This window comes from Cricetulus griseus, assembly GCF_003668045.3.
Source record: "Cricetulus griseus strain 17A/GY chromosome 1 unlocalized genomic scaffold, alternate assembly CriGri-PICRH-1.0 chr1_1, whole genome shotgun sequence".
NCBI classification, from domain to species: Eukaryota; Metazoa; Chordata; class Mammalia; order Rodentia; family Cricetidae; genus Cricetulus; species Cricetulus griseus.
The window spans coordinates 161,012,468-161,038,555 of record NW_023276807.1 but is presented as its reverse complement, the minus strand read 5'-3'; the positions used below and the strand labels follow the sequence as shown (position 1 = coordinate 161,038,555).

The following is a 26,088-nucleotide window of genomic DNA, read 5'->3' as shown; positions in this document are numbered from 1 at the left end:
GTGTGTGTGTGTGTGTGTGTGTAAGACTGGCTGGGGCAGTGCTTGAGAGGGAATAGAGGAAGAATGAAATTGAGAGGGAGAGAATAGAGATGGGACTAGCAGGTTTTACTTAGAAAGTAGCATTTTAAATTGTAATGCTTTCCCCATCAATCCCGATATTGTATAGGAGAGTTCTCAAAATCTTATGGGCGCACTGTAAGGAAACTTGTACCTAACTCATTGCAAAATAGACACTTTTAAAAATATTCCATTAAATAAAGCTTTATTAATTAAAGTGTCAGTCAGTTTACTTTAACTCCCACTACTAAAGTATTTTTAGCAGTCAGTTTTTTTCCATATATACCATAGTGTACCCCCAACTTAGTACATGTTGCCATGATGGCTAGCAGCTGTTCAGACCTCCATTCCCATTGCTAAGAAAATGTCAAAGCTCAATGTGTGCTGGTTTTAGCATGTCAGCTGCTAATCAAAATGAAATACTAATTAGTCAATTTATGGACAGCATCACATGAAGATTATAATAACAAGAGGACTAGAGAGCTAATAATTTCAGGAAGTATTTCTGAAATTTGCTTAGAGCAGATGAAAATACATGTTTAAAAATGCGGTGCAGGAGAGCTACATCTGGGTTTTCAAAAATGGAATTCCTGATTCTCTTTTTCTGGAACTCAACAAGATGAGAACATCCAGTCAGATGGCTGGGTCAAGCATCGCTCTTGACATACTCTTTTGGATTATCAGTGGATGGGGCTCATCAGAATATAACAGTTTAAAAAAAGGAATACCATGAATATAGAGCCATAGAGCCACATTAAGAAAAAAATTAGCAAAGGTACAGGTACCCAGCACACGTATACACACACTAGCACTCAGTACACAATAATTCAACTCAAACCATAATTGTGGAGAAAAATCAAGGCTAAACAGGTCTTGAAAATGTTTTAGATGAATGTCAAGTCCAGCTGGGTGTTTAGTAGGCTGGGTTGCTTGAGAATCTAAGGCAATAAATCTAATAAAACCACAAGAGTCCTATCTAGGTCCCTTTAGTCTCTAGAAGAGTAGAGACAAATGATGTTATTGCTGGTATTTCCCATCTTGTTTTAAAGCCCAACACAAAAATAAGTCAACATGTTCTCCAACACTCCTAAAAACAATTTGAGTAATAGTTTTTTTTCTTATGTGATTAAAAAAAAAGAAATAGATGTCCACCTTTACTAAAATCTTACTTTTAGTCACATTTAGAAGAAAATACAGTCCAGTGCTTGGTGGAAATCTTCACTCTATTTGTTCATTCTCTTTATGCTATAAAAGATCTTTTGGGACAAAATGCATTGGCACTGCAAAAAGTAAAAATTAAAAAATGAAAGAAAGGGAGAAAGAAATAGTCCATAAAACCCAACTAATGATTGAATTGAGTGTTCGAATTCATTCTCTGCTGGGTTATCTACAAGCACAGGAGTCCACTGTCATGTTAGGGTACACCTTAAGCACTACATTCTTGTTTTCATCAAAGAATAAGATGCTGAGTGAAGACATCTTTTCTGGCACACAACAAGGCTCAGGAATTCCAGAGACGACCCCCACTGCTCTCACTATACTCTGAATGGTCGCATGATTTGATGGCTTCAAAGACTGGAACGAGAAATAAGAGCAACATGTTAGTTGAAACTGCTTTGCCCCCAGACCTCATCACATAAAATGGATTTGTTTGTGCAGTTCTAAAAAAAAAAAAAAACCTACACATTGAATATTCATCCCAAACTCCTCTACCTACAAGGATGGATCATCTATCAAGTGCTTGCTATGCTCCAGGAATTTTGTAGGTGGTGCCTTTAATCTTCACAACAAATTGGTTACATTTTTGCAGAGACTCAGGAAGTTAAATGACATGTCTGAAGTCAAACAGCTGGAGAATAGTAGAATGAAACTTTGAACTCAGTTCTGTTAGCAGGAAATATTTAATTAGAAACAACTTAACCCCAAACCATGAAATTAATGTATTCTTCATGATTTTTATTACAATGACAGAAAATTGTCCTTGACCCTCTATGAGCCTTTAAAGAACTCTAATAAACACACTAACAGAGAAAACCATCACCAACTATAAAGCGAAGTTTATTCACTTATTAAAATAAAGTTAGGTAGGACAGAAGGCTACTTATTTATTTTGTAGGCAGCAAAAGGATGAGTCTTTGGTTACTATTCCACTCATATTACACAATTATTCAGTTCAGACTAGAGATTGGAGTTGACAAGACCATACTATTGACCACTGGGGGTCACTGTTGCTCCATGGGCAGCTTAAACTGGATAGCTTGGTGGTCTAAGGTGGGCCATGTCCTCTGGGAATAAGGTCTGGGTCTGAGGTTTTCATATGGGTGTCAGGAGTTTGATCAAGGAAGCCTTGGTTAAATCTCTTCCCTGAGACAATAGAAGGCATTTACTTAGAAAGTTGCATACAGCTCCACTCTACCCAAAAGTGTGGAAAAGAGTCACAATCTCAAGCTCAGAACGGTAGAAGAACACCAAAGGATAAGCCACAATGTTGGTGACTCTTCAACTCTCCTGGTATTTTTTTTCTTAGGTGGGTGAAATTAGAAACAGAAATTTGAGAACTCAGGTTATGGCTCAATAGAATATTTGCCCACCATGTGATGGTTTGATCCTCAGCTACCCCTCAATAAAACAAAGACAACAAACAAACAACCGAGCATGATGCTGAATGCTTGCAGCCCTGACTCTTGAAAGCAGAAAGATAAGGAGCTCAGTTTGATGACAGCCTCATCCACAACTGTAGGTGAAGGTCACCCCAGGGTTACCCAAGACACTACATCAACAGAAAGCAAAAACCAAACCAAAGCAAAGCAAACAACAACAACAAAAAGGAGGACAATTTCCAAAAGATGGACAATATTATTAAAACTAAAACTCTCATATTTCTTTTCAGTCAGAGGCTTTGGGATCCATGAATTGGGACTTTAATTCCTGACCTGTTAAGAACACCAGAACGGAAAAATGGGAAAAGTTAGAAGGCCTAAGACACTCCCAGGGCAGAGGAGAAGTAACGCAGAAAGCTGATGTACTGTAAGCAAGATTAAAACAAGTTAAAGAAAAGATGTGTGCTGGCAGAGGAAGGGAGATGTTATCTGAATCATTCCATCTTTTCATTTCAACAAGAAGAATCCATATACTACACTTCAATTTTTGTGAAAAAATACTGTAAAAAAATCTACTGGTTTTATTCTTGCTTCATACTGATTTGAAGAATATTTTTTAAAATAGCTTTAATTAGTTAATTAAATGGTTAATCAGCTCTAATTGATTACAGAACAAGGTATTCTCACCCCCACAAGTCTTCGAAATTTACTGGAACTGCCATCAATGTTGTAACACAGCAGTGAACAACTGCATTACTATTACTGATTTTCACAGGCAACCTTTGCCACAATCCACTTTTTCTATTTTTGATTGAAAGCAATGTGGAAGACTCAACCCATCGAACAGCTTGTTGTTAAAGCCTCAGAGGCAGTTTTCTGATGTCATTCTCTATGGTTAGTATTTAATGCCTAGATGTCTCGTAGTGTGGATGGCCTTAATTAGAATACTTGAGCAATTAGCATGGCTATGCACTGATTCCCCTAGAATGTATATCTAGACACTGGAGCAATGTTGCTAAACGGCTGAAATACTTAGAAGAAATAGCATACCCTTCATTTTACCCATTTATGAGAAATGACTCCTATCAACAAAAATAAAAGATTCTGTGCAAGTGACTTGGTGTAGATATGGAAAATATTCGTGGGTGTTTCCTAGGGAAAATTCCTGTCCTTTTTTTTTTTTTTTAATCCAAGTCAGAACTGATGTGTTCAGAAACAGAGTATATGAGTAGTCTCTAGTGGGCTCGCCAGAACCAGGCCCAAGCCCTTGATTCTGGGGTAGTGTTTTGTATCAGGGACCTCTCAGATGACTAGGGAGTATCCCCTTTTTCCTAGCTGTGGAATCCTCTGATGGAGCTACCATTACCAGAAATGGTCACATCATGCACAAATAATCCATGCTGTCATTTGCTGCTGTGAAGCATGCTGCCAGCAAGACGTTTTGTTTTCGAGCTAGGATCGTGTTTCTCATGACTCCCTCTTCTGAGCTTAGAGCTGGTGCCAATCACAAGTGAGAATCTGTGCTTCGTTCCTATCCATCACTCTCTTTAATGATACTGTGCACCTTCCACATCAATTCAGGTGTGAATTGGCTGAGTTTTGTAGAGATTTCGTGTTTATAGTGTTCATTTTCATGACTGAGATTAGAGCGGGAAGATCTAGAGAGTTCTTTAAGAGTCTATCATTTTGGATTAATTAAATGTGAATCTCTTTATATGGAACTCCATTCAAAGTATTTCAATTATTTGTTGCCTAACTCTATATCTCTGCTATTTCTAGCTTTTGCACAATTCCTTGCAGAAATAACTTCATTCCTCTAATCCTTGTTGGTTTCTTGGATCTCTGTCAGGAACCATGGCTCAGTCATTTTCATTGGAGATTTCTGTTTTCCATCGCAGCTGAGGTGGTGAGGGAGGCAGAGGCATAGAACTTGGCTCTGGCTATCTGGGTATTTTTCATCATATGGCATCATTCCAAGAGTCTCGCTCTGGGAGAACAGACTGGCTGTAAGAGCCAGAAATCAGAATTAAAAAAAAAAAAGAACCCGGAACTGTTGTATCTGTGAATGAAACCTTCAGTGGTCAGGCTCGCACCTGCCAAGCTGGAGACGAGGTCCTCTGGTTAAATTTGATTACAGACACATTGGAAGGGGAGAGTATGTCATCAGCTGAGAACCTTCATTCCTGACCTGGGCCATGAGGTTTTGCTCCATGCTCTTCCAGTCCAGCCCACATGGGTGTGATGGCCCAGAAAGTATCTAATTGGAATCAGTGAAAGGGCAAAGCCTGGAATTCAGGAAAGGCAGAACACAGCTGTTCCGAATTATAGAGCAGGTTGTCAACTTTTGCAGACGAAGCGCTCGGCCATATAGGCCAGGCTTTCACCCAGGAGGCCAAAACCAGGAGGCCCAACAGAGGAGTCTGGCCTGGGAGAGCTTTCCTCTGAGGCAAAATATATATCTAAAGTCTGAAAGTTCTTTGGCACTTCAGTCAGCCCACATGTGCTGTACTGATTTGATGAGAGACCTTCATTTTCCTCTGCTGGTCAGACTGTATTTTTATTTAAATATCTCATTCTGGATGCCACACCAGACACTGTGCTAACAGCAGTGCATATAACTACCCCTTCCTTTTACACGTATTTCCCATCCTCCTTTGTTACCATGCTGACTGAAAGATACAGAGCCACTAGGGCTTAAAGGGAACCCATAGCACACGTTAAAAGTTAAGCAGTTCCACACAGGGCAATGCTAAACTTCCACTGGACTTGGCGAAAGGGAATAGCAACTTCAGAGAAAAGACCTCCACATGAATGTCTGTTATGTGTCCCTGGAGCTCTGATGCCATTCCAAGTTTCAACAAATATTATGATGAGTCCAGTTACTGCCACAGATCCTCTCTTATTCCATTCTCCCCCGAAAAGAACCTCACTGTAAGAGCTCATGGCTGCTGAACCCAGAGGGAGGATCTTGTTTTCAGTTTTGTGATGCTTAGAAAAGGACTCAAAACATTAACAAAACCTTTCTTGCCTCGTGGCTTTCCTTTGCATGTTTGCTCTCCTTACACAGCATTTCCTTAGACATCCCTTCTGTTCCATTCAGTCTCCTCAATGGCCACTGTTCAGGTGTTCAGCAAATAGTGACCGAGTACCCACTACTCCATGTAGGTTGCTCTGCTATTTCAATTGGTCATTGCGTTTGTTGTGCAGGTCCTGTTAATTTTATTATTTTCTACTTTACCTATTTCAAAGAAATGGGATAGCATGTAGAAAGTTTGATCGATTTATCCAAAAGGCCATTGTTGCTTAGTGGTGGAGCCAAAATTCAAGCCTAAGGAAAGTGTCAAGTCTACTGTCACAAAAAGAGTTTTGTGAATCAGCAGCAGCAGTGTCAGCTGAGGGCTTGTTAGATGTGCAGCATCCCCTGTTGCCTCCTCTGCATGTGCACTGGATCAGATACCATGTATTCACAAGATTCCAAGCAGTTTAAAGGCACGCCAAGGCTTTAACATTCCTGCCATGACCAAAAGGGTGGTTTAGTTGTGTAGATGCTTTTCCTGAAATTTATCTCTGTGGTTACTAACTTGTCCCATGGCAACTTTCAAAGTAGGATTCTTTTCAGTTTCATTTAACATTCTTCTAAAGAGACAGTGGATTTATAAATAGAGACAGGAAAAAGGAAGTTAAGAGGCACAAGTGGGGAGGATCTATGGAGAGGTGGAAACTGAGTCCTCTAGAGTTCAGGATGGAAAGCAAATGGATTGAGCATTTACATTTGTATGTTTTTCTGGAGACCGAATGTTGGAGTGATGAAGGAACAGAAGAAAAATTTCTCCAAGGTACCCAGAAGAAACTATAGCTAATGGGAGTGAGGGGGGTTATTTGGGTAAACCCTAAGACCTACCTAAAATCAGTCACTCAGATCTTAAAGCCAGTTTTGAATTGCATCCCCATTTCTCAATGTCACAAGGCAAGCCACACTGTAAAATAGGACACCTCTCTACTTTTTCTATTTACCATCTTTACTACACACAGGTTGTTAAATGTCACTCCAGTTGGACACATTTCACCTGAGCAGCAAAGGTCCTTAATGAATCACAAGATAAGACAGGACTCTTGATACAGCCCCAAATTCATAACCCTTAATCCAGGTTGTATTCTTAAAATAGAAAGTTACAAAAATCCTCTGGAATGATAGCTTCGTGGGAAATGTGCAAAGCTTATCTTTCTGAAATAACTAGCAACAAAAGCAAGATTTCAGATAGGTTGCTGGCTCTGAGGCTGATCTGACCTTGTGTCTTCAGCCCTTTTGATGTGTAGGCCAATCAGTGACTATAGAACATAGAATAGCAAAATAAAGACCCATAAGCTGAAATTGCCAGGCTAAGGGCTGAAGATTTTCTATATTTTTAGGCAGGAGCAAACAAAACAAAACACCAAACCAAAACAAAAAAAATATCCTCCCAAACAAACAAAAATCCAAAAAAAAAAAAAAACTGTTTCAGATTTTATTAAAAACCCACATTGATTCCTCTTCTGAATTCTGTCCATTTAGTCACCTTTAAGTGTGTGATAGAGATTTAAACTGTGTAAGCTGAGACTGGAAGTGAAGCCATAAGCTAAACCTGATGCTGAGGGTGTGGCTAATTTTTACTATAGACTGTAGTATTTATACTCCAGCGCAAAGCAAAGAGAACTGCCATTTGGACTTGCTTGGAGAGACAGACATTGGAGTTTGAACAACACACTTATATGCTAAAATGCATCCCCCAAAGTTCTGGAAATATACAAAGGGGTAAAGGCAATTTCTGACAGGGTAAGATGGACCTTGGGAGAAGTCACTGTCATTGTATCCTGTTTTGCTTTGCTTCTCTCTCTCTCTCTCTCTCTCTCTCTCTCTCTCTCTCTCTCTCTCTCTCCTCTCTCTCTCTCTCTCTCTCTCTCTCTCTCTCTCTCTCTCTCTCGTTTAGCAGTCAAGCAAATGAAATCAATATGTGTTGGGTTTCAGGCCAGCCTACCTAACCAAACCCTGATCTTGACCAGCATGGGGACAATTCACCTCATGAGAAACTTTATCCACATCAGGGCACCAGACCCATTGTTCCTTCACTTTGCTTCCACAATATTCGTAATCCCTTTAATACCATGCATAGATCAGCTTCTGCCATCTGGGGCTTGCTTACTGTGGACAGGTGTATATTCACAAGTGACCACATGGCTGGATATGTACCATGTTTAGAAACAAAAAATGCATATTTTATACATGTGGTTTTCATAACCTTCATACCTCATATTACTTTTAAAAAGCATCAAAGAAAACCCAAGCATAACCACATTGCCCATTATGCTATACTTTAGAAAGTTATAAATAAGGTTCTGAATAGAGTTTCTTAAATGGAAACATGCACTCAGTGTGCTCTTCTACCCCATGCAAAAACAAAGCAAGCACAAGGTAAAGAACAGTGGCTACCTTTGGCATGGGGAACTGGCAGGCTCCGGAGCAATAATAAGCATCAAATGACTTGGGGGAGATAATCCATTCACTCCAGCCAATATCAGCAAAGTCCACTTTGAGGTACCTCCTGGCACAATTTCGAGGTTCGATCCATTGCTTTCGTCTTGCCTTCTTCAGAGTCTGTTCATCAAACTGCAGTGTCTGGCCCTTCTGATGAGGCCCTTTCCTTTGCTTCTTTTTGTTCTTGCTCTTTTCAGGGGGCTGAGTCTGAAGGGTCTTGTAAGGCTTTCTCTGCTCCCACACTCCATCCTCCTTGTATTGATACTCTGCCCCAGGTAGCTCATTGTTCTGCAGAGGCAACAAGATTCCAGTAGAACGCTTCTTCCTCCTTTCAACAGAAAGGGCAGCTCTGATGTGACTATCCAGTTTGGGTACAGTTCCTTCGGGGATATCTCTGTGTCTCTGTAAGCTAGATACCACACTTTCTGGCTCAGAAATGGCAGCATCATTGGCATATACCAAGATATAAGGCTCTGGGAAAAGCAGCACCCTCTTGGGCAGTTCCTGTGCTCTGGAAGTAATGTTAAATCCTATGAGGAACTCCTCATTTTGCCTGGCCTTCCTTAAGAGCTGGGTGATGTCTTTTGACAGCCAGGGCACACTGTCTCGATAAGGTTTGACCACATCTACTGACAGGTGACCCACGGGCTGACTTTGATTGGATTTGAGGATCCATGCAGAGAGGTCTATCTGGATGTGTTGTCTCTGTGTGTGATGGGAGCATCCTTGAGATACTGGACAGCTCAAGCTGATGTTCACTAATTCTCCAATACAGAAATACAGTGTGGCTGACAAAATGTTCTCGGACTTAGTTAAAGAAGTCAGATTAAAAGTGTGCAACCCCTGTCTTTGAAGAGTTCCTAGGGAAGAAAAACATAAAAAAGAGAAACTTAAGTAAATGGGAGCTACTATTACTTTATACACTATTCAATATTCAAGTCAAAATAAATCAGTACTCTAAATATATCAGCTAAAGCCTTAAAATCCTTAGAAGAAGAAATTATGGGGATAAATCCTCATGGTTTTAGAGTTGGTAACAGCTTCATGCATATGCCACCACGTGCATTCAGTGAAAGGAAAAAACATATCAGTAAATAAAAGTTCTAAATGAAATGGACTTTATCAGAGTTAAATGTCTGTGCATCAAAGGTAAGTATCAAGAAAATGAAAAGATGATCTACAGAATTTGATAAAATATCAGCAATCCATGTGTCTAAAACTTTAGTAGCCAGAACACAACACATAAGTGGCAGCTTTAATTCAACAGCAGAGATGCCGATACGAGCAAAGGACTTGAGAAGATCTATCTCCAAAGAAGATTTGCAAGTGGCTGATAAGACCTGAAAACATGTTGAAAATCGTCAGTTACTGGGGAAATACAATTCAAAACCTCAATGTTGTGACACATACTATAGTAGTGTGGCTATCAAAGACGACAACAAAAGGCCTCAAATACCAGAAAGTTTGCTGGAAGAAACTGGAGCTCCTTCACTTTACTAGGGTAGATATACATTGGTTCAGCTGCTGTGGAAAAAAAATTTGGCATTTACTCAAAAAGTTGAACCAGGAAATTAACATATGATAAAGCAATTTCTCAGAAACTGAAGACAGGCACGAAAGTAAGTGTATTCACAGTAGCCAAAGGTCGTAATGGCCCAGATGATCATCAGCCAATGAACAGATAAACAACTTGTAGTGTTTATAAGACAGAATACTATTATTGGGTTAAAACATGAATGAACCTTGAAACGTTATTCAAGACAAAGAAACCACATATGAAAGCTCACTTACTGTTTAATCTCACTTGCATTAGGCTATCTAAACTAGTTAAATCCAGAGATGGGAGCAGAGGGGTTCCCTGGGGGTTAGAGCAGCTTGGAATGAGAAGAAACTCCACAACAGTTCTGAGGCTTTACTCCTAGTTAATGGAAATAATTCCAAACAAGTCAGAGTTTGCAATAGTGAGGCATTCTGATGATATGACTGCCACTATATTATCTGTTCACTTTAAAATGGCTCATTTTATGTCATGTGAATTTCACTTTCATGAAAAACAGCAAGGACGGGTATGTGGGAGTGCTTGGGGGGAGGAAAGGGAAGGGACAAATTATCTCATTATATTATAGTCTCAAAAGAAATAACTTTTTAAAAGAGGAAAACAACACAGAATAAAAATTGTGCAGAGTGAATTTTAAAGGAAGGCTACAGCCATGAACGGTCAGCTTCACTAGTTTGCTCTTTGTTGAAGCACCATAAACGTGTGGGAATTATAGCACACTAGCACACAGTGTGTGTGTAGCACACTTAGTACAGGTGATGTGTGAGCTCTGGAGAATTCCAAGACCTGTGTCTCTGCACCTCACCACAGCTGCTCCTGTGAAACATTTATCCATCCTTCTGGTGCAAGCAGAGGGTTGAGAATTTGACCTGGATTTAATTACAGACTCAGTCACTTATTAACTTTGTAACTCTGGACGAGCTAGTACTCTCATTCATAAAATAGAAAGACTCTTATAACAGACACTCCAAAACTGCTTTGAACAAAGAACATGGCCTCCCCATTGGGTCACAAGGCCACTGACAGCAGCATGACAGCCTGGCATCTTTTCATTCATTTTTCGTCTCTCTCCTTCACTCTGGATCAGATTCTTGCTCAGCTGGACCAGACTTGTCACTGGCTGAAGGAATGTCTGCCTGAAATCTGGTGATGCAGAATGACTAAGCTCCCAAAGTACCTAGCTATGTCTCCCTTCTAGTATAAAGGCACAGAGACAAGAGCAACTAAGGTATTTCACAGTCAGCTTTTGCAGTGCCTCATTCTGAACCCCTTCTCTGAGGGGGGCTTTCAGTATCAGTCAGTATCCCAGATCTGCAGCCACTTTGAATTCCAGGCACAGGGAAGCTTTATAGGCAAAGTTGACCTTATGATGGGGCTATTGCTAAAAGGGAATGATTACATCAACATAGGAGCTGAAGCTGCTGCTATACCCCGATAGGAAACATCATCTTGGGGACCACATTGTCCCTTCAAGTGATAAGGAGTTGCTTGAAGAATCAGACCTGAGGGAAAAAAAAGCAGTCAGACCATGATTTGTCTGGGACTGCTTCCTGAGACCTATCCTTGGCATCCTGCCCCAGTTCTTCTGTGTAAACTTGAAGCTCACATCAGTACCCTCAAGATGAGCTGAGACATTTCACTTATCTCAGCTGCCTTTCTGTTATTGCCACATTGATTAATTCTTTGCCCACCTTCCCATTCCTACTTTTGCATCACAATCTTTGTGTGAGGAGCCACATCTAATTTGTTGGAAACCACCAAACTAGTCTTTGGCTACAATGTCTATGTCCTGCATCATCAGAATGAATAAGATATATGTGACGTTTATAAAAGTTCTAGTGTTTCTTAAATGTAAATGCAAATTACCGTTGTGATCTGAGCCTGAATTTACATTATTATAGGAATTATGGCTCCTTCTACCTACTTTGCAAGTAAGATCTTGGTATTTGGATACTGTGTCTGAATAAATGAGCCACACCTTTAAAAATGCAAAATCATGGTATTGTTGTTCAGCTTGTCTGAAGTTCAGGATTCCAAAAATTCAAAATCTAAACTTACATAATTCAAGAAAAATGATTGAAATTGTTAAGTCATATTACTAGCTCTTCTAATTGAGAAATTAGCAACAGAAAGAACAGGAAGCTGGTTAGGAAAGGAAAAAAAAAAAAAACAAGTTCTCTTCGGGATCCACTACTGAGTTCCAGTGAGACTGAGGTTGGACCTGAAGGGTCCAGACCCTGGGGTTTGTCCCAGAGAGCCCGCCTCCATGCACTTGTTCAGTATACATACTTATTTCAGAAACACATGCACAATCGTGAAATTATGTTCTTGATCAAAAACATGTTTCAGTAAAAACAAAACATTTTTATAAAGATGTGGAAACTTACAGTGAGTTCATCAAGTCCCCAAGCATGGGGGAAGTGCAATGGGAAACATATTTTACTCATTTTTAACGTTGTGTGAAGCAAAAGGAGGAAACTGCCATTTGTGCACATTTGTATAATCCATGACACTGGGATAATATCTTACAGACCTTTATAACAAAGCCATGGCATCAGGGCTGTTCAGGGGCTCTGCCCTTAATTCAGCCCAGTCGCCACAACATATACTTTACCCAACATCCACATAGCTGAGGGGCATTTTAAAATGCAAGGAAGAGAAGGAAGGCACCTCATTTCAAGTCCATGGCAATCAAAGGCTGCCCACAAGCACACTGGTGGGTAATTGAACTCCAAAGGATGGGGTGCCACTCTCTCACTTGGTAAACTCATCTTGCTTCTTCCTTCTTCATCTTATCTCTGAATATTTCATTCTTTCAAGCATATTTCTTCTTGCCTTGCAACCGTCTATCATTTAGCCTCTAACCCAGCTCCAACCTTCAGTGTCAATTAACTCAGAATTCTCTCACATTGCCTTCTCCTCCTATTTCTCTAATTTTAGCCCTGTATCTTTTCTTGAAGTTAAAGCCCTATGACCAAGACTCATGTGTACTGTAGACAATAGCTAAGCTCCCAAATTGCTGGTCCCCCCATCTATAAAGCACACTTGGTAGTATCAACTATAGAACTATTGTGAGGATTTATTGAAAGAACTCCAGTAAAACACACAGCACACAGACCCACTATCAGCTAACTAGAAGCTCATTGTCTGAGATGATAGTGTCTAACTGAGACATGCTGGAAATATACAATACTCCCTGACTTTCAAAGGCCTCATACAAATAAGAATGCAACATATTACATGCATATACTAAAGCTTTTCATAGAGTTGAACAAATGAGTATAGAGCAATAATTAAAAGAGTGGTATAACTACTGATAAGAAACTTCCCACCATGGTCATGAAAGAATCTCTAAGTTCAGTGGGTTGTGAACAGACAAAATAAGACGGGAAGGGGAAGGGGGCACTTACTGGAAAGAAGAAGAGGTTCAGTAGGAGGGAGGAGGATGAGACAAGTAATTTAGGGTAAAATGACTAAAATTCATTGTATATATTTGACACTGTAAGAGTAAATTTTTAGAGTGGGATAAATGCCTCCCTATGAGAAGTACATGACAATTGTCAGCATTTACTTTCAGACTTTTTCTACTTTGAGATCTTAAAGTAATTTAACTTTCCAAATAATTTCTTTCTTTTTTTGCAATAGGCTCTCATATTATATCCCAGGCTAGCCTGGAACTCACTTTAACCCAGTTTTGCACTGGACTAACAGCAATCATCCTGCATCAGCCTCTGAAATGTTAGGATTATAGGCATAAACCACCCTGTCTAACCTTCAAATAATTGTTTTCATATAATGAAAGGAAATAGGAATTTTGCTTTTGTTTCTCTTTATCCACAAGTCTTTGCACAACTTTGCTTGCACACTTAAGTATCTAAGTTTAAACATCAGCCAGTAAGAGAAAAGTGCTTTAATACCCACTGTTTATATTTTGAAGAAAGCAGACACATATGGATTTGAGCATAGTAGCAAACCTAACTGCATGCTGTGCCTATCAAATACACATACAGCAGGGTGCTTAATTCTAGTACTCTCATCTTAATTACTGATTCAGAAAAGAGTAACTAAGTAAGTAACCAGGATGACAGGGTTTTGGAACCACTTCATAACTTTGGGTCCAATATTTGACCTGGAGAAAGAACAAATGGATTGATACTTATACAAGAATCATTTTTCTTTCCTTTAATTTTTTTTTAAAATCAGGGGACAGAGGCTTTATTATTATTATTATTTATTATGTATACAGTTATCTGCATGCATGCTTGCACACCAGAAGAAGGCAGCAGATCTCATTATAGTTGGTTGTGAGCCACCATGTGGTTGCTGGGAATTGAACTCAGGATCTCTGGAAGAGCAGTCAGTGCTCTTAACCTCTGAGCCATCTCTCCAGCCCCCCTTTCCTTTAATTTTTAAAGGTTAACATTCATTTAATTATATTTTGTGTGTATGAATACTTTGCCTTCATGTATGCCTATGTACCATGAGCATAACTTGTGCCCATGAGTCCAAAAGAGGGCATCAGGTACCCTGAAACTGAAGTTACAGACAGTCATGAGCAGCCATGTGGGTGATGGGAATCCAACACAGGTTCTCTGGAAGAGAATCCAGTGTTCTTAACCACAGAGGCATCTCTCCATTAAAATACATATATTAAAATAATTATGCCATATCACTTTCCCATTTCCCTTCATTCTTCCAATCCTTTTAGTGTCCCTCTTTCTAACTCTTTTCATAGTTTATGTCCACTGTAAACAAGCTAGTGCTACCTGAAAGGAGGGAACCCTAATTAAGAAAATATCTCCATAAGATCAGGATGCATGTAACCCTGTAGGAAATTTCCTTAATTAGTGATTGATGCAGGGTTGGCATCACTGTGAGTGGAGCCATCTGTGGGCCAGTGGTCCTGAGTTCCAAAATAAAGCAGGGTGAGCAAGCCAATAAGCAGCATCTGTCCATACCCTCTGTGTCAGCTTCTGCCTCCAGGTTCCTGCCATTTGAGTTTCTGTCCTGACTTCCTTGATGATTAACAGGGCTGTGAAAGTGTAAGGTGAATAAACCCTTTCCTTCCCAAGTTGCTTTTCTCATGGTGTTTCATCATAGCAATAGTAACTGTGGTGATTTGAAAGAAAAAGGCTCCCTGAGGGAACCACAATATTAGGAGGTGTGGCCTTGTTGGAGGAAGTGTGTTACCACTGTTGGGGAGGGCTTTGAGGTCTCTTTCGCTCAAGCTTCCCTCAATGTGACATTTAGTCTACTTCCTACTGTCTGTATATCAGCATATAGTAACTCCTTCTCCAGCACCATGTTGCCTGTATGCCACCATGATCCCCATCAAGATAATGGACTAAACCTATGAAACTATAAGCAAGCCACCCCAATTAAATGTTTTCCTTTCTAAAAGTTGCTGTGGTTATGGTGTCTTTTCACAGCAATAGAAACCCCAACTAAGACAGAAGTTGATACCAGGGACTCGGGTACTTCTGTGATAGGCCTAACTATGGTTTTGTTTGGAAGAATTTGGACTTTGGTATTTTGGGTTAGGAAGGTAGTGGAATGTGTTCAGCACTGCTTAGTGGGTCATGCTAGTAGGAGTATGGAAGACAATGGTGTTGAGAATGAGAGAAGAAGAGTGTTAGCATGAGACTTAGAGACTGGTCATGTGATATTTTGGTGAAGAATGTGACTACTTTTTGCCCTTGTCTGAATAGTCTGCCTGAGGCTAAAGTGAAGAGTTTTGAATTAATTCTGTTGGCAAAGAAAATCTCAAAACAGCCTAGTATAGAGTCTGCCTGTGATTATTAGTGTTAGCTCTGATTCTGATTTATAATGAAAATGAGAAAGCGGAGCAAATAAAAATACAAAATATACAGATTAGAAAAGGGGCACTACAAAGTGGAATAGAGCTAAATCCTCTGCTCAAGGAGATAAACATATTAAGAAATGGAATAAAGCGAGTGGTGACCTCAGAGAGTGATCCCACCCAGCTAAGTTTCCAACTTGTGACAAGGAATTAAAGAAAAGTTTAGCCAGGTATAGTGGCACACACCTTTAATACCAGCACTTGGTAAGTAGAGGCTGGCAGAGTATGAGGGCAGCCTGGTCTAACCATCAAAAACAGAAAATTGGTGAAGATATAATTGAACAAGTGGGCCATGTTCCAGCCCCAGCAAGCAGCAGAACTTGGAAGCTTAGGCCACATGGTTCTGGAGTTAAGGATAGAAGGAAGGGGCTATGGAATTTTCCTCTGTGACTAAGGAAAGCCACTGAGACCAGGCGTGTGTCTGGTATGCACCTGAATGGAGGCCTAGGAATGGCCATTGTGTGAAGCTGTGAAGTGAAGCCTGGATTTCCTTGGACACTCCAAGATGTTAGAGATGCCAGAGTCATGGGATAACTGACAGGGATACCTGCTATCATGGAGTGGAAACAGCACAAGAGAAAGAAGCATGTTGCAGTCAACAAAGCTGAAAGGAATTGGAGACCTGAAGAGTGTTTTGACACCAGCTATGGAGATGCAGAGTTTGGAGTTTGCCCAGCTGGATTTCAGTCTTGCTTTGGTCCAGTATTTTCTCACTATGCTCCCTTCCCTGTGCTTTGAAATGGTAATGAATATCCTGTGCCATTATATGTTGGATTATGCGATCTGCTTTTTGATTTTGATTTTATAGGGGATTACAGTTAAGAGATTGCATGAACATCAGAAGAGACTTTGAACATTGGACTTCAATATTGTTGAGACTGTGATAGACTGTGGGGACTTTTGAAGTTGCACTAAATGCATTTTTTTGCATTATGATATGGCTAAAAGCCTTTGGATTCCAGGGAGTGGAATGTGGTGGTTTGAAAGAAAATGGTCCCCAAAGGGAGTGGTACTATTGGGACCTGTGGCCTTCTTGAAGTAACCCTAACTAAAATACCACCAACTCTCAAATTGATTGACAATCTTTGACTATGATCACGAGCAGCATTGGTCTCCACATTGTGTCTAGTTATGGTCCAGTAATGGTCTCCACTTGCTGTAGAGACAAGCTTCTTTGGTGAGGAGTCATGACCACATTCTTTTAAGAGGCAGCAAATCTCCCTGGACATAAAACTTCAGGTGGCTGTGAGGCCCCTGATAGAAAGCAAATGCCTATTCCATCCAAGAGCAGGATACACTTTTAGTCTCTGAGCCATTTCTCAACACCAAGAATTGTATTTGCTTATGTGAGAGGCTTCAGAACCATCATGGTGTGCCTTTCAGTGCTGTAAGCAAGATTGGAATCTAAAAGTCATCACTGAATGGGGGCTGGATTCAGGGTAATACAAGTCACGACAACGACTTAACTGAGAAACATGTATGGGGCTCGCAGAAGGTAAGCAGGAACCAGAAATTTCCGAGCAATCTTGCAAAACACAGCAGGGTTGTTTCTAGCTTTTCTCAAAGTGGCAAGTGGTGGCTTCTTCATTTATTTTTTTATGAGAAAAAAACAGCTACCAGTAGGTGGTGCTATTTTCATACGGTTTGGTGGCATCTCAGCATTAAGTTCAGTTAGTGTCTGCTGCACTTGGGCCAGTGTTGCCAATTACAACATTGTGTTCTGCCTTCTTTGCCAGGTCTCCATATCTGAGAACTGGAGGGCAGTTTGGAAGGTGGGTTTCTATGCTAGCGACTGAAGGGTCTTGAGCAAGCTAGGCAAGCTCTCCCACTGAGCTATTTTCTTGGAGCTGAGATTTTCATTTTCCTTGAAAGCAACAGCCCTGGCTGGGAGGTAAACTTGTCCTGACCACCCACTCCCCTGGCTAGGTGCCTGCCTCTGTGACCACTTCTTTTCAGGATGGTTCCTTCCTAACACCGTAATCTTCTTGACGACAGGGCCTTAACTTGCACTGTATTTTTCTGACCCTCCTGCCAAATTCAGTAAGCACTTTTTAATTTGTTTCGTGAAGTGAATACATCAATTTGTTCACTTATTACAAAATAAAAGGACACAGAAATTAGCTGGCTAGTTAGCAACTGTTTGGAGGAGAACTTGGGTTACCTGTTTGTTACCTGTATTGATCTTTCTAAGGGGTTTGATCATTAAATAAAAATGGAAGATGTGTTTCTGATTTTATTTGAAAAACAAAACCAAAAATTGGGCTTAGGGAGTAGAATCAAGATTGGGGGCTTGTAATTAGGTTTCAACTTAGGGGGTCTCAGGACCATTTTGGCCTTCATCTGTTCATCCACCCACTGTGAGTAGCTGAGATGGTAACACAGGCAAGGCAAAGGCAGTTCACCTTCATGCTGACCCACACAGAACATTTTCAAGGGGAATTAGCAGACACAATGGAAATCTTTCTATGCAAAGTCTGATTTTAAAGCAAATAGACTAAATGAAATCCTGATGATTAGTTAAATCCCTCGATAGCAGGGAGAATATTTCAATCATACTGAAAATATGTAATTAAGCACAGTTTTCCCCACCCACTCCCTGTCTCTTTCTCCAGAGGAAGTCGAGTTGCTAGAAAGGCCCAATGCCTGGGGGTGGCGATGGAGGTGGGGGAAGTACACAGAAGTCACTAGCTGGTGGCACTTCTCCAGGCTGCTTTCTACTTTCAGATAGAGACTCTGAAATGGCACAGCGTTTTGTGTTGTTTGGAATTCTCGGTCAAATGATCAAGTTTTGTAGGTTCCCCAAGCAGCTATCCAGTATGTCCAGAGCAAAACACCAGCCAAAGATGAGATAATGTATGTTTTTCTAGAGTAGAAAAATGTTCGCTCATGGTTTATGTGCACAGAGCCTCCACCCAAGGGCATCCCTAGACTGTGAATTCTCAGGGGGCAGACAGGTGCTGTGACTTTTTGGATGCCCAGTGCTTACTTTTACAATCTGGAACACCTATATACTGAAGATCATTTGTTCAATTTGTTGAATAAGCAACCGTTATATTTAACAAGTTCAAGAGTGTTTCCTACTAAACACCGAGGTGGAAAGTGTGTCAAGTAACTTCAAATTCTCCAAATGAAACCATTCTAGAATATGAGGGCCCTCTGCAGTTCCCTTCTTGTGAATTTGAAAAGAGGAATTATTAAAGCAGTTATTTTTGTGAAGTAGAATATTCTTGCTTTGTATGTTAATTATAACATACTGTACTGGAAATTATTTTAAAGCCAATTTAGTTTTGAAGATAGTGTTTAAAGATAGGTTGATAGCTTTGCTACTCTCTTTTCTCATCTCCTAACATAAACATCATCTTCAATTCAACTGAAATGTTTGCTGAGTTCAAACCATATGACCAATTGTGTCAGGTCCTCCAAATTGTCAGGGCAAAGTGAGAGAAATTCTGCCTTCCAAAGGCTAACCAGGGAAACCCTAGGGCTCTTCTCTTTCAATTGAACAAACCCATTATACTGAAAACTCTTGGCAAGTGTGAGAAAAAGGCATACAATTTTGATACATCGCTTCTTTTGAAGGCTCTACAGGGGCAAAAATGGTTGTTTTTAAAGGCAGAGATTTCTTTTTCATTTATCTAAGATAGCATCCTGTGGGGGCATGAGTGGAAGAACCATGGTATGTTTGGTTGAATCCTCCTGCAACCTATCACATTTTCAGGTGTGTCTTCTCCTGTAAACAGTAGCCATCAAAACTACTACAGTAGCCACAGTGTCTTGGCTAGAGTGGGCATGCTATCACTTACAGTGCTTGGGCACAGTTACCTCCCTGTAGCACTAGCCCCAGTGATTTCTTTTTATTTAACTAAGAAAGTTAGTTGAGCTAAATGATTATGATTTCCTTTCTTTCTTTTTTTTTTTTTTTTTTTGACACAATGTTTCTCTGTGTAGTCCTGGCTGACTTACAACTGGCTTTGTAGACCAGGCTGACTGCGAACTCAGAGATCCATCTACTTCTGCCTCCTGCATGTTGGGTTAAAAGCGTGTACCACCACTACCCAGTAAACTAAATGATTCTCAGAGAGAGAGAGAGAGAGAGAGAGAGAGAGAGAGAGAGAGAGAGAGAGAGAGAGAGAGAGAGAGAGAGAGAGAGAGAGAACTAGAAGTTTTACTTTTCTGTTGGCTGAGCCTATGAGTTAGATTTAAAAATTTAAATTCCAATCTAGGCCTTAACTACTAGTTCATCTAATACTGCTAGTCTTCATTGATCATCTATGAAACTGGTTAAACCAGAACAAAAAGTGAAACTCAATTGAAAAAGTCAATGTAAAGACACAATACAAACTTAGAAACATGGATTCTTCTTAACATTTTTCAGAAACATTTTCCCCTCTGGTTTCATGTAAACCGTAAATGCATCTCAAATGTTGAGCATATGCACATGTTTGCGCATCACAGGGTATTGCAGGATGATGCCTGATGTCAACATAGAAAACTCATCTTACATTATAATTCATGCTATTCCAACCACACTTTCAACAGGTGACCTAGTTCTGCCCTGTCCTTGGAGGCTGAGTGAAGCAGGGTTGCAAAGTTTCTTAACAGATTTCTCGAAGTTTGTTAGTCTATGTTGTGGGTCCTGGAGGTCATCAAGGTGCTTGTGAGGATTCTTTTGCCCACACAGGACATTCTGAAGCAAGCTGTGGGAATGGAGCTCCAAGCTATTCTTCCACCTGGCATGTGGGCCCTTCTGAGCCCTGAGGGGCCACTGCTCGAGGGTGGCCCCAGAGTGTTCAGGATCCCAACATGACAAACACTCAATGAAATATGGGTATTATCCTATCTCTTGTCTCATTTGGTGTTATATTTGGTGTTATGTTTTTTCATCGTGGAGACTTCAAAGGAAGCTTATGAAATTTTCATGTCCTTTTTTCCTAAGAGTGTTTGTGACCTGATGGGTTTATGAGAGACAGACAGACACACACACACACACACACACACACACACACACACACACACACAGAGAGAGAGAGAGAGAGAGAGACAGAAGGAGAGAGAGAGAGAGAGAGAGAAGAGAGAGGAATAGAGGGAGGGAGGGAGGGAGAGAGAGAGAGAGAGAGAGAGAGAGAGAGAGAGAGAGAGCACGCACTGGCCAGTCAGCTTTGGAGGGCAGTTGGCTATCTATCTTCTCAGAACCCAGCTCTAAGGGATTTGACACTCTCATCTGGCTTCTAAGGCCACCTAGATACACATGGCATTGTGTCTCCTCTCCCTCCCCTCCTTCCCTCTCTCTCTTTCTGTCTCTCTGCCTCTCTCAAATCCTTCTTAACAGTAAGAATTCAAACTTTCTTCTACTACTACCATAATAAAATGATGAAGAGACTTATCGGGATTTGCAAAATGAACAAATGGGAAAAATCATTAAAATTTGGGTATAAAAGTTCTTCCCCACAATACAGCTCAGAAACCTGATTAAATCATAGACAATGAATGTCAGACTGCTAAACAACTTCCCAGGGATTTCTGGTAGGTATGGCTTCAGTATATCTGTTAAACACAGCAAACACTGGAGATAAACACAGGCCTGATGGAAACATTGAGTAAATGTTTCTCTCATCAAGGTATGAATGCTCACCCAGTGATGTGTACTTCCACTACTGAATTTTCCCACAAATAACATAACTTTTCTTTTCCTGCTATTATGCCTACTGTAAAACAATAAATATCAACCACAGAGAACAAAACAATGAAGTACAACTCCTACAGAAGTGGAGAAAATAAAATCAAAAGACAGAGAGACTTGATGGTGATATACAGAGAAGTTTACATCCTGGGAACAAGAAGACACGACAGTGCCAAATGGACCTAAGTCCCAAAAATGACAGTATAATCATATATCCCAAGAGTATACTACTGAGAAGTGAAAACCCAGCTCGTTTCCAGTGAGACAGTCACTGAATTTTCCAGATCTTTTATGAATGCTTTGGAACCAGTGTTTTTCCAACTAGATGTCCCAGGGCCACAATTCTCAGAAGGTTCTCTTGTGGACAAAAGAGAAAAATTTGCTCTTAGGAGGGGACACCACTACTAAAGGGCCGTTCCACACTGGTCATTCTTTAAATCTTGTTTGACCTCAGCACCTCATTTTATGCAATACCTTCCAGTGACCTCTTTCTATGAAATTTTCCTTCATAAAATAAGATCAGGCTACTAGAAGAATGAGGCTTGAAATTATGCTGAAAATTTGTCCACCAAATATATTACAAAGCCAATTTCTGTTTCCATTAAAGGACCTGTTTTCTTCAATTTGTCTTCCTAATACAAAAGTTTATAATGAAAAAGATCTAAAAGTATATTTGGCCTCCATATTTCTACCTAATTAAAATATTGAACCAAACAAACAAGCACTTATGAGTTTCCATGGCTTAGGTAATGTAAGTAGTCTTCTCAATTCCTTATTACGCATGCATTTTTAGTGCCTAAAATTGAGTAAATCGTCTTCTTGGGTGAACTATCTGCTTAGGAGTTTCTCCCATTGACCTTCCTGGTCTCTTAGGGTCTTTGAGTGTGTGGAACTACACCAAAAAGCTACATTTAAAATTTTTTAAAATGTAATTCATTCTCTTTTTTCTTTCCACATAGCATGAATAATCAAGAATTCATGGTATTATGGATTTTTAAATGTCAGGAATTGTAAAGCTGTCTTGCCTATTACAGTAAAACTTCATTAGAGGCTATCATGTATTCAAAGTCTCGTATAATTCAAAGCAGCTGTGCATCCCAGCGCCTTCTTCTCCAGATGTGCTATTGTCCCTGAAATAAAAACATCATATGATCCAAGGACTCTATAGTTTCAAGCCTTGTTTCTGGGTGCCTGGAATCTTGATTACTATATCTTAATAACATCATTATATTCTCTTGCTGTGGAACACAGCAAAAACAATGGCCCTTTCCCACTGATCCATCTATCCTTCAGGGCACTGGCTTCTAGTCAAGTAATGATTATTTAAACCCGGATCATATATCCACGTCCTACAGCCTTATAGGCTAACATTTTACTTCAGAAAAATGCCACAATTGCAGTCCTTTATATTGAAAGGTTTTGGTTCATATTAGGTAAGAATCTCCCTGTCCTACTCTGCATAAACTTGTGAGTCTGAGATACTTCAACATCTCCTTCTTTTATTCACAAAGGCAAGTATAATTTTCTTAGGGCGGCACACATCCACTGGAATGTGATCTTTTTTATAGTTGATTGCCATAAGTAGTGATGGGTTTGTTTGTTTGTTTGTTTGTTTATAAGAAAACTAAGCTTCCATTGCTTTTCCTAGAGAAGTTACTACTGAGACAAGTAAGAGCAAGTGACTATGGAAATAAAGGACAAAAATTATGTCCTGTGATGGATCAGGACAGGAGAAAATTAGGCAAAGAATTGTGTTATTCCATAGTAGCCGAGAACAAACTTAAACCAAGATTAAAATAAAAGCTAATCTCACAGCCTCTGTCTTCCCTCCAGATGATGTGTTTCTTAACGGATTGGACTTCTGTGTGAGTCAAAATTTTGTGAATCGCATTGTACATAGGAAACGATAAAAAGCTATCTTTTACATGGCAAAAGAAAAGCTTACAAGACACCAAGCTCATGGTTTTGGCACACCAACTGCCTGGAGTTGAGAGACGAGAAAGGAGGTTAGCAAAGTTTGTTTAGGATTCATGTCACCCACCATCAAGTAATAGTTTAAGTAGGAAGTAACCAAAGAGAGAACACAGCGGCTACATTTCAGTTGTTCCAGGTTTAGAACAATAAATAATTTTAATCAGGTATGTTCCAAGGAGCAAATGTATCTTTAAGGCTATAACTCAGCCTGAACAAGCACTTTCAGAGCCTGGTAGATCCAGAGCACAGACACCCGACCTTCCATAAGGTCTGTAACATCTTAGGGAGAGGGAGGCACATATGTTGTGGAACTTAAGCATGTTGCGCTGCAAAAACAAATATAATTTATTAACACAGACAGTGTCTTTGGCCTACATCAGCACAGGTCACCAAGTGAATGGTGTGTTGGGATCCTGATATTGATGAAGGGAGAGCAACATATGAAAACTTAAGCATCTTCCTTTCGGAAGTCCCACCTCAATATAGCCAGAGAAGACTTATAACAAAATCTTTTCACTGTGGGAGTAACCAAACATCCTGGAAGGAGTCCAGTATGAACCACCTCTCCAGGAGTCTCCAAGGAGAGGTAACATGACACTTAAACTTACACACACACACACACACACACACACACACACACACACACACACACACATACACACACACACACTCACACACAGTGTCTACATTTGACGATTAGGTCATTACAACAGTTTGTAGGATGGTAAAGGGATTACTTTCTTATCAGGGCACACAGCCTTGTATACAAGTTCCAAGCTTCAATCCATCACTTCAAGGGAGTGTCTGGCCTCTTTAACAGAGTTTATCATTTGATGGTATAAGACTATGGTGAGGCTGATAATGGACACTGGAATTATAATGGGTGGAATGAGTGAAAGCCAGAGATGTGAGTAAGTTCTTACCCATGATTTACTCAGTCTAAAATCAGTAGCTATACAATGTGTGTGAATGAGACAAAATCAAGTTTTACTTTCAAACATTGTGACACACACTAAAAGTAAAACTTGTTGATGTCTCAACTATTCTCTGGGGGTAGACTCAAAATAAAAATATCACAGCCGGAGAGATCTGGGTGCCTTCCTTATTGTCACCTGCTTTGTCCACCCACCAGCCTCTTTCCAGACCTTTATAGCCCCACACTGGGCTTTTGCTGAGCTCTGGCCTCCATGATGCATTAATATAAACAGAGGGGGTCACTGCTGTGGTCAGCTGTCAGGGTAGCCTCTTTAAGTGACTAGTATGCTATGCACCAGGCATAGGTTTCTGCGTGCTCAGTAGGGGACAGCTCTTTACAGGTTCTGCCCATGGGTCTGTGAAGAAAGTGAAATCTGACTTAGCTCAGCGACTAGCTGAAGACTTACTTCTCTGCATTAAAAGCATAACTCACATTTACTGTAGATGTCATCATGTCTCTGAGTCGCAGAGTGAAATTCACAGTGACAAGCAAGGGCTTTCCTTGATGGATACCCTCCCCCTTTCTGCTAGGAGTCCTAACTAGTGAAGTTGAGGGGAAATCCATCCAGTAATTTGGACAGAATTGACAGTGCAGTTGAGACACAGCCTCTTTCCTTGAACATTCTTGCCTGTTCAACACCAGCCTGAAAGGCAGACTTTGCAATCACCTATTCCTTAATCGTGAAGGCAGTGTACACAACCCCTAGTGTGTCCTCAGAGCAGATAAACAGTGAGTGTCCAGGAAATTTGCCCTCAAGCTGTTGGAGTAAATCGTTCACTTCAGCACTAGTGCTGGCGGGCTTGGGGTGGGGGTGGCGTTAAGCCATGAATTTCAGTATTAATGATCTGTGTTGAAAAAAAAAAAGTGGGGGAAGATGAAATTTTCATCCCTGGTACTAAAAGGTTTATTCTCCACTGGGCGGCCGGCCTCCAGGTCTTCCCAGCTTGGGGACCAGGCAAGACTTATTTGCCCAGATGGGTTAGAAATAATCTAAACACTCACACACCTGGTTTTGTTTGTGTGTTTGCCACTAGGGGAGTATCAAGAAGAAAGTGTCAGATATGGCAACACAAAGGTCGCGGAGTTAAGAGTGCTGTGTCTGGGGGAAGTGCCTGTTGAGTGCGCTTTTCTCTCCAGGGCCCTAGGTTGGCATAAAATGGCATCCGTTTCAGTAGAAACGCAGCCAAAGCCTGTCAGAGGGAATTTCCGTTGAGCAGTTTTTTAATCGCTAGCATGAGATATCCGTAGGGGTGCCCAGGAGAGTTCTAGTCTGCTTCGGTGTTGTCCCCTGGCTTCTTCCCACGCTGCACTTCTATCTAAGACCCACCAACCACCATCCCAGCCCTTCTAGCACTTTCCCAGTCTCAGTCCGGCTCCAACTGGGCTCATCCAGAACGCAGCTGGAGAATTCGGAAAGCGCAGTGGGGACTGGAAGGCAGCGTCCCAGAAAGGTCCCAGGACAGCGCCGCTGGGGGCCAGGAGACAGCAGGGTGGCACGGGCGGGAGGGGCTGCCCTCTGCACTCCGGGGCGGGAAGGGCTCCCTCCTCCCCCCACACTCACCTGCGGCTGTGGCTCGGAAGCTTCGAACTGTGTTGCCACCGCGCAGGGGCTGGGGACCCAGGGGCTGCGAGCCGGGTGTCTGGGAGTCCTGGACTCTGCTGCTGCCGCTGTACCTGTCGTAGAGCCACAGCATATGCTCAGAAACCTTGTCGTGCGGCCGGAGGTCTGGGCTCGGGTCACCACCTGTCGTGCGATCTCCGGTCACAGCCCTCCGAAGCTCAGGGAGATGAAGGCTCGGTCCCTGTCCCTGTGCCAGGTTCAAGCAGAAGCAACCTAGCCACAGACACAGCAACCCGCGTGCCCTGGCCAT

At 41.0% G+C, this 26,088-nt stretch overlaps 1 protein-coding gene across 2 annotated transcripts; it reads right to left on the bottom strand.

Annotated features, from left to right (window-relative positions):
* Window positions 1-1,440: 1,440 nt before the first annotated feature.
* Bmp3 (bone morphogenetic protein 3) lies at window positions 1,441-26,088 on the bottom strand. 2 transcript variants are annotated; one of them, XM_027387659.2, is made up of 3 exons: window positions 25,779-26,088; window positions 8,125-9,029; window positions 1,441-1,632 (listed from the first exon to the last, which is right to left on the bottom strand). In XM_027387659.2, exons 1-3 carry the CDS (start codon window positions 26,086-26,088, stop codon window positions 1,441-1,443), a joined length of 1,407 nt encoding a protein of 468 aa, XP_027243460.1. The 2 variants fall into 2 exon arrangements, with proteins under 2 accessions (XP_027243460.1, XP_035308240.1); XM_035452349.1 differs by having other exon boundaries at window positions 1,559-1,632; window positions 8,061-9,029.

Excerpts from the sequence above, each read along its gene's own strand:
- Bmp3 (XM_027387659.2), bottom strand. The coding sequence starts at position 26,088 with ATGGCCAGGGCACGCGGGTTGCTGTGTCTGTGGCTAGGTTGCTTCTGC. Across the intron at positions 9,030-25,778 it reads CTTCCGAGCCACAGCCGCAG|GAACTCTTCAAAGACAGGGG; the intron begins GTGAGTGTGGGG and ends TTTCTTCCCTAG. Across the intron at positions 1,633-8,124 it reads GCCAGTTCCCCATGCCAAAG|TCTTTGAAGCCATCAAATCA; the intron begins GTAGCCACTGTT and ends TTCTCGTTCCAG.